At 42.9% G+C, this 11,417-nt stretch overlaps 1 protein-coding gene and 1 pseudogene across 1 annotated transcript in view; both read left to right on the top strand.

Moving 5' to 3' along the window:
• AFAP1L1 (actin filament associated protein 1-like 1) overlaps nucleotides 1-11,417 on the top strand; it is a 118,206-nt gene that overhangs the window by 84,974 nt on the left and 21,815 nt on the right. Inside the window, exons 16-17 of the mRNA XM_006893751.1 lie at nucleotides 8,079-8,243; nucleotides 10,345-10,523. Coding sequence (XP_006893813.1) covers nucleotides 8,079-8,243; nucleotides 10,345-10,523 — 344 coding nt within the window. The remainder of the gene's footprint in view (nucleotides 1-8,078; nucleotides 8,244-10,344; nucleotides 10,524-11,417) is intronic.
• On the top strand, nucleotides 1,973-2,996 carry LOC102868150 (annotated as a pseudogene).

Here is an 11,417-nt window from a genome sequence, read left to right as displayed (position 1 = left end):
GCAGGATAGAGCAGGGTTTAGGGCTGTTGTGCATAGGGTCGCTATGAGTCGGAAACGACTCGACGGCACATAACAACAACAACATAACATAGCTCTACTTCCCTGGTGCAGATTGTTTATCCTGGGGAGTCAGGAGACAGGTGTTCCTCGGGCCATGTCGAACTTACGATTTAACTTTGTAAATGTCCCTTTCCCTCTCTAGGACTGAGCTTCACCTCGGAATAAGTAAAGGATTATGTATAGATTTCTTAATGCCCTTCGCTCATTGGTGCTAGAAACATGTTGTTGTGTGCTTGACGCATCGATTCAGAATCCCAACACCCCAATAGAACAAAGGCGAACTGCCCCATAGGTTCCAGAGGCTGAAATGGTTATGCAAGCAGATCGCTAGGTCTTTTCTCCACAGAGTGGGTAGTGGTTTTGAATTGGCTACCTTTTGATTAGCAGCTGCGAGGTTAATCATTACTTCACCGCTACAATTTTATTTTAAGCTGGAAATTTACAGTCTTGTAAATATAGGACCTATGGCATGCCTAAGTTTAAATGGAACATTAAGCTCAAGTATGTATACAATATTAGAAAAACAAGTCACAGAACATCCAAAAAATGTTAGACTAAAGACAGCAATAAATGGGCCCTTTCTTCCAATCAAATCTTATATGGAAGCCTAGTGAGCGCTGTCTGGTGGCCTAGTGGCAAGGAGTAGCGCTGCAATCCCAAAGGTGCACAGTTCAAGGTCACCAGCTGCTCCATAAGAGAAGGATAGGAAGTCTCCTCCCTTGTGATTTACTGCCTCTGAAAACCCGCAGGAGGGTCAGCTATGGGTGTTTTCCAATCAACAGTATACAACAACAACAACAGGTTATAAAAGAGATAAAAATAGAGCTGCTGTGGTTAGAATGAGGAGGTCATGGGGCTGCTATTGCTACGAAATCATGTTGTTAGTTGCCTTGGAGTCACTTCTGATTCATAATGAGTCCATGTGTACAAAGTAGAACTGTTGTGTAAAGTGTTCAGGAATGTGATCTTTCAGAAGGAAATGTCTGTCTCCCAAGGCACCTCTCTAGATGGAGTCAGACTGCCAAATTTTAGGCTGGTAAAAGAGCACTTAACTATTTGCTCCACTCAGGGGCTCTTGGATAATATTTCAAGGTTCAAACTCTGTGCTCTCAAGTCAGTTCTGACCCACAGTGACCCTCCATGAGGTGTCCAAGCTGTGACTCTTCATGGGAAGAAACTACTGCTGTTCCTCCAGAGCTCCGGCTGGATTAGAACCTCTGGAGATGGGAAGGCATTTGGTTAGCAGCATGAGAAGTTTCAAACTGAGCCACTGAGAGCCCTTGGATATTGTTTATGGAAACATACACATGAAGGGAAGTTGAAGGCCACAAAGGGAAGCTGATGACCTAGTCCAACAACACTGTTTCTCCGAGAAGAAATTGAAGGATATAAAGGGGGGAAGGAAGTCCAGCAAGATGACTATTAATTATCCATTGCTCTATTACAAATTGAAATGCATCTGAAAGTTGGACAGTGAATAATGATGGCAGAAGAAGAACTGATGACTTTGAGCCATGGTGTTGGGTTACCCATACTGTGCACTGTCAAAAGAATAAACAGATCTCTTGGACCAACTGCAACCAGAAGCAGGGATAGTGAAGGCCCATCTCACAGACTTTGGGCCTGTTTTTAGGAGGGGCAAGTCCCTGGAAAAAGACATCATGATTGAAAAGATGGAGGGTCAGAGAAGGAGAGGAAGAACCTCAACAAGGTGGCTCGACACAGTGACTGTAACAATGGGCTCACATGTGATGAGGATGGCACTGCAGAGAACAAGGTTTAAAGCCATTGTTCATAGAGTCAAATTGACTCGATGGCATCTAACAGCATATGATGGTTTACCCTAAAATTTATCAGCTCAAAATAATACGTATTTAATCCAGCAGCGCAGCTGCTGTCTGTCAGGAGAGCTATGCCATTTTTGGGTCAAGACTGGAGATCTCCTGGATGGAGATGGATAAAAACAGAAGATGGCTGGAAAAGATGTGAATCCAGTGATCAGGAACTGGAAAATGCAAATCAGTATAACATCAACCACAACATTATCCTAAATAGTGAAGATGAAGAAATATTCAATAATGAAGAGTGTGAATATACATCTAAAAAGATGAAAAAGGACCATTTTAGTCATGATACAAATACTCAATAGACATGGTTATTATACATTGGGAGAAGCCTTTAATTGCTTAGACTTCTCAAGTGCAATTCAGGATATCCGAAGATTCAATTATGTGGTTAAACTGTTACAGCTAATTGCAAAATCCCAGTTGACTTCCCTGAGTGGCGTGGCACAAAAGAATTATTTCAACATTTTGGATAAAATTGTTCAAAAGGTTCTCCATGACCACCAAAATCCTCGCCTAATTAAAGATCTTCTCCAAGACCTCAGCTCTACACTTTGTATTCTTATTAGAGGAGTAGGGAAGTCTGTGTTGGTGGGAAATATCAATATTTGGATTTGCCGATTAGAAACTATCCTCACCTGGCAGCAACAGCTACAGAATCTTCAGCTGACTAAGCAAGTGAACAATGGTCTTACACTTAGTGATCTTGTTTTGCACATGCAGAACAACATATTATACAGATTCTCAAATGGATGGGAGATCATAACTTTAGGTCAAGTCACTCCAACGTTGTATATGCTCAGTGAAGACAGACGGTTGTGGAAGAAACTGTGTCAGTATCATTTTGCTGAAAAGCCGTTTTGTTGACATTTGATCCTTTCTGGAAAAGGTCATATCGAATGGAAATGGATGTATTTTGCACGTCAGAAATACTACCCAACAAAAGAGCAATATGGAGACACATTACGTTTTTGTCGACACTACAGCATTCTTTTTTGGAAGGACTGAGGACACCCGTGCACCGCAACAGACCCAGACAGCTGCTTCATGCCCGTGTCTCCTCAGCACTTCATTGATCTCTTCAAATTTTAAATATAGCCCTCTCACTATCTCTACCTTCCTGTCTCTGTAAAAAGGTTGTGCATTGTGCTTTTTCTTGTGCAATAGCTGGTAAAATTGTTCTTTGTGATTAAAAGTGAAAACTGGGTGGCTGACCATGGAGGCACCCTGAGAAGCCTGTGTGCTAGAAATGCGAAAACTGCCCCTCAGCATTTGGAAGGGAGAAACGTGTTGTTGTATATTTTTGATCCTTGAATAGGGTCAGGACACCCAAGCAAAATCATTTTTACCTCCTTCTTTTTCTTATAAGCATATTAAAATTTGTAATTTTGCATATTTATAAATATGGTTCAAAAAGCATTTTGAATTTTCAGAATCACTGTTTGTGCCAAACTGACACTACTAGCCAAGAATATGCTTCTTAATTGTCAAATTATACTTGCCCAATTTTATACTAATTGGGGAGGGGGTACAAAACAATTGATCCTTGTAAATATATTATGCAGAATATTTCTTTTTCTTAAAATGTATTTTAACAACTGCTTTGGCTGTGTCCAAATGAGTTCTTTTTGAATACAATATGAATATAGGGGAGTATTAGCCATTTTCTGTTTGTGTTGTTGACTGGGTTGTGAATTGTGCAAAATGTTTTTTAGCCTAGCAAAGATGTGAGTGATGTAGCTGTGCACCTAGGTGCTCAAAGACAGATGCTGACAGCCAAGGGACCACTGCTTCCGTAGAGACTGCTCTGCATGTACGGCTCAACTGTGCAGAGTGCAGTGGGGGCCAACACTGAAGAAAAGCAACTACTAAGAATTTGCCATGACTGAATCATAAACATCCCAAATGTATTCTAAACCATACTTGTATTGAAACTACTTTTCTAGATCAATAAATCGTGTTTATCTCTTGGGGAAAAAAAATAATAAGTATTTATTAATGTCACAACAGAGTAGGACAGGGCTCAGATCGGCTGTTCATAGGGTTGCTATGAGTCGTACTCAACTCGACAGCACCTAACATGTCACAGTTTTTATGACTTAGTTAGGTACTTTCAGCTGGGGCTCTGCTGCATGGTTACACGCTAGATGTTGGCTGTTGCTTTCATCGTCTGTGAGTTTGATGAGCTTCCAAGGGAGCTCTTTCACAGGCCTGGGAAGTTCATGCTGGCTAGGAAGCAGCCTTGTCATGCAGCCTTGTTGCCCAGGGAATGTATCCAAGGAGGAGCACGGAGGCAGACGTGGCAACGACTGTGACCTATCTCCAGAAGCTACTGTGTCATTTTTATGGTGCTCACACTGGTCAGCCCTGTTTACTGTGGGAGGGCACTACAAAAGGGTGTGAATACCAGGAGGCAAGAATCAGGGGGCTTGTGGGAACTGCTAAGAAAGACAGCCACATGAGACATTTCACAGACAGCTCCCTAGAAAATCATGTTAACTGGGAAAAAAAATCTTAATGAAAGTCTTTGAAAATTGATCTAAAGGGATATATAGTCAATGACGAACCATTTATTCCCAGTGTTATGGCAGAAAATGCGAGATTTCAACACTCAGCTGATATTGGAGATTAACAAACTTTTTTATTACATGCTGTAAGAGAACATCAGCTGTTGCCCAAACTTTTCTGACCCTGAGGGAAGCAATGATTGTGTTTATATACAGGAATTAAGCATGGGGGTTATACAAAGTTCACTGTGGTTAGCAGTTGAGATTTCTTTACATTTGAGTCATTACTGTTTCTGACTTCTCATGGGTGTCCAGGTCTGGGGCCAGGTACAGGATGTAGTCAGGGAGTGGTAACCAAGCTGGGTCAGCATGTACTAGAGAATGTAGCAATATGCATTATTGCCAAAATTATTGTGACATACATTTCTTAAGATGGCTATTGAAACAAAATGTTTCAACAAATTAGTTTCTCTAATGCTAACATATAAAATGGCTTATCTAATGTTAACATAGGGAACACTGGTGGCCTAGTGCCAAGAAGCTGCTCTGCAATCCCAAAGGAACACACCTCAGGCAATCTCCTCCCGTGCGATTAACTGCCTCTGAAAACCCAGAGGGTCAGCTATGGGTCGGTTCTGACTCCATGATACCATAACAACAACGTACACAACATCAGTGCTACCATATAAAATGGCTTTTCTGATGCTAAAATATAAAATGGCTTCTCTAATGCTTAGCATATAAGCTGCTATTACAGGAGTCTATGCAAAGCTCAGTAATGCAGTCAGTGTCACAGGCGCCGTTCTCTCCCATGCCCACCAAGCACAGAAGACTAACCACTCCAGACATGAAGTCTGCCAGGAGGAGGCTTCCTCTCCCGCGAGCTCCCACTCTGAAGCATTGTCTCCGTAGAAAGAACAGGCCCCTGGCATTTCTAATCATCCAAAACTCTGCTGCACAGGCTAAATTCCAAATGAGTGCACTGGAGAGTCTCCCTTTTCCACTCCGCTCCCAGGAGCTTGGAAGCTGGAGCTTAGGAAGCCGAGACAAGGATTTAGCCCAGAGAGAAGACCATCCCTAGTGGCCACCAAAGGCCAGACCATTTGCTAGTGTGATCGCTAAAGAAATTTCCACACATCTGCAGTGAAATAAATATAATAAATATTATAAAAGATAATATAAAAAGACTACATAGTTTTTCCATAAAGTTAAATCTATTACATACGTGTAAATCCTGTATGTTATGTTTATGCCCTTCCTACCTGAAGGTATTAAAATAGCAGTTATGCTATAAAATAAAGGGAACAGATGGCAGTTGGAGAGTTTAGAGGCGCTTATTTGACTCCATAAAATGTTGGCAACATTTGTCTTACTTTTGTACCTTTAACAAGTCTGAAAAACCCAAAAGTCTAGGAGCTACTTTCCCTGGGATGTCATTACGTATTGGAAAGTTGGGGAAAGTGTGGGGTTCCAACTCTTTCCTCCAGCTATGGGTTGAATTAGCCCTCAAAAAACCCCCACACAATCCCAGAGGTGCACAGTTCAAATCCACCAGATGTTCTGCTGAAGAAGGAGGGACAGTCTCCTCCTGATCTGATGGTACACACATAAAAAATAATAATAATAAATATTTTTTTTAAAACCCACACAAAACAAACCATAGTATCCTAACCTCTATACTTGAGGACATCATCCCATTTGTCAAAAGGCTTTTCTTTCCTTGTTGTTGTTAATTGTCCATATCAGTGTATATTGTGTCTTAAACCTCGTCCCTCTGAGATATAAAAAGGGCAGAGTGGGCACAGATGCAAGCAAGTACAATGTCAGGAATGACCAACGCCACGTGTTAATCATGAAGGAGCTGAGCAAGCTGGAGCTAGGGAAGCTGAGACAGGGCGTTAGCCCAGAGAGCCTTCGCCTACAGCTGGTGCTCTGAATTCAGTCTTCCAGCCACCTAACTGTGAGAAAATACCCACTTGTGGTACTTGTGTTACAACAGCATATGGAAACTAAGACATTCTTCATGCAGTTGGTCAGACACACAAAGCAAATGTAGCTACAGCAGAAACCAAGTTCTTCAGGGACCCACACTAGCACTAGAGAAACAGGAAGCCTTAGATCCTGAGTTGATAAGCTCCCAGTTCTCAGTGGACCTCGAGATTCACCCCACAACCTACCAATGGACAAAAAGAAGTAGCCATCCATAGCAAAGACCTTTTCCTGAGGGTTTTGACTATGGTCTTGCCCCAGTTAGATAATTTTGCACTGTGTGGATGCTGGAGTCAGACATCCATGAGTCCCAGCATCAGCTTTGCCACCATTAGTATAGTATAAGATCCTAAACTCTGACCTTCCTAAACTTCAGTTTTCTAACAATAAAATAGAGCCCAGATGACACAGTGGGTTAAATGCTGGGATGCTAACCTGAAGGTCAGCTGTTTGAATGCACAAGTCCAGTCATTCCACAGGAGAAACATGAGACACTCTTCTCCCTAAGATTTGCAGCCTCATAAACACAATGGAAAGTTGCCATAAGTAGGAATTGATAGCAATAATAGTAAATCATTGTGAGGATTAAATAAGAATGCATACAAATGGCTTAGTGTTTAGTATCTGGCATATAGTAAATTCTCCATACGTTTTTGACCTAATTATTGATTGCTGTTGTCATCCATGATATATGCAATTTATTACCCCCTCTTCCACACTCTTTCTTTCCTCAGTAATAAAATGAGTGACGCTTGACTTTAGCCAAATGTGCTCAATTCTGTACGAATCTAAGTTATACCTGTATCTCTGCCTTACATAACATTGAGAATAGATTATATACCATGCCTTTAAAGCCAAAATGTGCTACAGATCACAAAATTTGTTCTAGTACATTGTTATTATTGATGTTGTTATACATTGTCGAGTAGGGCCAACTTATAGCTGACCCTCCAGTGCGTTTTCAGAGGCTTTAAATTGCAGGGAAGGAGGTTGTCCGTCTTTCTCCCACAAGCAGCCAGTGGATTCACACCCTTGGGTTGGCAGTGCAACCCCTTATCCAGTAGGTCATCAAAGTTCCCTTGATTATTAACAGGTAACATTTATTAAGAAGTTTTAGGCTGTGTGAGTCATTGAGTCGGAACTGACTCATAGCCGACCTTCCAACATGTTCTCAGATGCAGTCAGTCACACAGGAGGATACCTGCCCATCCTTCTCCTGCAGAGCAGCTGGTGGATTTGAACTGTGTGCCTTTGGGATTGCATTACAGCTTCTTACCACTTAGAGCTCCCATTTATTATTAATAGGCAACATCTATTATTGGCCTAAACCTACTATATTAAGCATTTAAAAGCTGCACAACCTAAATTGTATCACTGCTCACATTTACAAGTGAGGAAACCAAGACCTAGGGGGAAAGTACAAAACACTCCATTATTTGTTTGCCTGGTGTCATAAAACCAGAAAAAGGCAAAAGAGAATGCACACCTTGGTCTGTCAGGTACGAAAGCCCTTGCATCAGGCTGTCCTTTCTATAGAGGATTCACACTGGCATGGACCAGAACATTTCCATTTGGTGGATGGGAAAGTTGTGGCTGAGTGTGAAAAGATAAAACCACCCAAATCCCCATAGCAGAGTTCAGAACTGAGAGCTGTTGTTTCGTCCTCACATCTCTGCAGGTGCTAATCAATACAAGTATGGCAAGAATCGAGCCGAGGAGGATGCCCGCAGGTACCTGGTAGAAAAGGAGAAGCTAGAGAAGGAGAAGGAGACCATCCGGACAGAACTGATGGCGCTGCGGCAGGAGAAGCGGGGGCTCAAGGAAGCCATTCGGAGCAACCCAGGTACCTGCCTACGTGGGTGTGGCTCTGCGCGGGGGTGGCGGGGGCCAGAGAAGTCTGGCATAGGTCACCCAGTCTTTTTACCCAGAAGAGCTTAGCTTCTCCTCCTCTTCCACTTCCTCTTCCTCCTCTTCATCATCACCATTCCTCTGATTAAATAAAATCAATCAATTTAATAAATGCATTGGGGCAAAAGAATTAAAAGGTATCATGATGATGTGCACATTTAATATAGTAACTCACACAAGTTTTAGAAATATTATATTTCAAAAAAATCAAACCAATAGTAACACACTGGTTTTAGAAATGTTATTTTTTTTTTTTTTTTTAAATCAAACCAGCAGAAGCGTGTCTTGGAATCAAGGACCACACGTTCATTGATCCACAGGTGTTTACTGAACACTTGACGGGTGGGTGACAGTGGTCCGGGTGAAGGGAATGAGGGCTGCTGATCTCTGGGATCCTCTCCTTTCCCATGAACCTCCTCAGAGATCCACGCCCTGATGGCTGAGGAGACGGAGTTAGGAAGGCTGTGCGGCCATAGTGCCACCACGAGGAGCGGGAATGCCGCGAGCCCTGCCTGCTCTGGGCTCCTCCGCCTCATTTTCTGCTTATTCCCTTTGAGTTCCCTCTAACTGAAGTTTGGCACATTTGACCTTGGGTTTCTCCCTATGTTGAAGGGAACAAACATGCTGTCCTTACAGAAATACACCCAAGATCACATAGGTCTATGAGAATCTGAGAGGACCTATGGACATTTTCCTAGAGAAAAACGTCGCTGTTCACAGTGCTACAAACAGTTTCAGAAACGTGTGTGCCCCTTGCAGCTTATCCCTGGACTGCCTAACAACCCACATGTCTTAGTTTGAAAACTTCAGGTTCAAAGGCTACAGCATGTTCTGTGTCATCCAGAAACAGAATAAATGGAGTGAGACACAAGGAAAGAAGTTTGGTTTCAATATAAAGAAGAGCCAAAGTATCTAGCGGGTTAACGGAACCCTGACTCATCAGGTTTTCTTTTTCCTGTCATTTCACAACTCACACTCACTGCCTTCAACTCAATTCCAACTCACAGAGACCTTTCTTTGGGTTTCTGAAGCTGTACTTTTTAAGGGGAGGAGATTGCCTATCTTTCTCCACATTAGATTACTCATGATATTTAGAATTTTTAACTTATTGTTTGTCTTTCTCATATATTCACACTAGAATATAAATAAGCTTCCTAAGAGTAAGGACCTTTAGCTGCTTTATTCACTGATGTACCACCAGGCCTAGAAGAGTGCCCGGCACATGGCAAACACTCGGGAAACATTTACTGAATAAATATCTGAATGAATCATTGAAGAATCCACCACTGGTATACAACTCTCTAGTGTAGACATCCCCATGATTCGATAGTCAGCCCCACAATATCCAGGCCTATTAGTGATCAGATAACTCAAAGGAGGAATAGACTTCTTAGAATAAATCACCACGCATCATCAAAGAGCAGCAGTGGCCCAGTAATAAAGCTCAGAAGACAGGCAAAGATAGAGTAGAAAGATAAGACCTTTGAAACACAGGGAGGAAGTGGAAAAGGTAATGTTAGAAAGTGGCATCATAATCAATGTCATGAAACAATATGTATGAGTTGTCAAATGGAAACCAATCTCCTCTGTAAACTTTCACTTAAATCACATTAAAAAGTTAATAATACTAGCAGTAAAATCTTCTACATACCGTCCCTCAGAGGAAAGAATGAAACTTAAAGTCATTTTCTAAACCTGGAAAAACCACTTGACACAAAGAATGGGCAATCTTCTCCTGTGCAGTAACTTTCTCTGAAAACCCACTAGAAGGTCAGCTATGATTTGGAACCACCTTGATAGCAGACAGCAACAGCAACCCTTGTACTAGGAGTGGGATGAGCCATATTCAAACTAAAGGGAATGAGAGAAAGATCATTTCCTACTGAAAAATCAGGGTGCTTTTTGCACAAGATGGGAAAACAGACCTTACCACCCAGAATGGAGCTGGAAGGACAGACCAGGGCCTAGAGTCTCTCCTAACTCCTTGACGCTTCAGAGCCAGCTTAGCCTCTTCTCATCAGTGTCTGTGTGGGCAGGAGCAAAGGCAAAGTCCCTGGAGGAGGCAGTGGCCGCCCTGGAAGGTCAGTGTCGGGCGAAGGAGGAGCGTCGGATAGACCTGGAGCTGCGGCTGGTGGCGGTGAAGGAGCGTTTACAGCAGTCCTTGGCAGGGGGCCCAGCCCTAGGGCTCTCAGTGACCAACAAGAACAAGAATGGGGTGAGTCCACTTACTTCTACCCCTGCAGATGCTCCTCAGTCCCTCCACACTCAGCAGCGTTCCAGTACTGTCATTCTTTGTTGCAGTTGTTGTGTACGTAGAGTCGAAACCAACCCATAGCTGACCCTCCGGCAGGTTTTCAGAGGCAGTTAATCGCACGGGAGGAGATTGCCCATCCTTCTCCCATGGAACAGCTGGTAGCCTCGAACTGCATGCCTTCAGGATTCCAGTGCAACTGCTTAGCACTAGGCTACCAGAGCTCCCCATTCTCTATATTGTTATTGTTATGTGCCGTCCAGTAGCTTGCGACTCATAGCGATGCTATGTACAACAGCCCTAAACTCTGCTCTGTCCTGTGCCAATCACACTGTCTCTGACATTCCCATCCCAATTACCCCAGTCACGGAATCAATCCACCTCATAGAGGGTCTTCCCCTCCTGTGCTGTCCCTCCACCCTCCCAAGCATGATGTCCCTCTCCAAGGACTTCTGCCTCCTTACAACATATACAGAGTGTGTTAGACCAAGACTCAGAATCTTTGCCTCCAAGGAGCAGCCCAGTTTAACCCTCTCCAGGATGAATCTGTTTGTTTTCTTGGCAGTTCATGGTACATTCAATACTCTTCTCCAGCACCACAGCTCAAAGGCATCAATTCTCCTTCTGTCCTCCTTAGTCATTGTCCAACTCTCTGATGCGTAACAAGTGATTGCAAAGACCACGGCCTGTATTAGATGCAGCTTAGTCTCCAGAGAGACACCATTGCTCTTCAGTACTTTGGAGAGGTCCCTAACAGCAGACTTTCCCATGGCAATATGTCTTTTAATTTCCTGGCTACTGGTGCCAAGAGTGTTGACTGTGGAGCCAAGCAAACTAAAGTTGTAAACAATCTCAATC

The sequence above is a fragment of the Elephantulus edwardii genome, unplaced genomic scaffold (genome assembly GCF_000299155.1).
Source record: "Elephantulus edwardii isolate Elephantulus edwardi_28Jun2011 unplaced genomic scaffold, EleEdw1.0 scaffold00130, whole genome shotgun sequence".
In the NCBI taxonomy this organism is placed as follows: Eukaryota; Metazoa; Chordata; class Mammalia; order Macroscelidea; family Macroscelididae; genus Elephantulus; species Elephantulus edwardii.
Note: the sequence above shows the minus strand (reverse complement) of the source record. Positions and strands in the feature narration are given on the sequence as shown.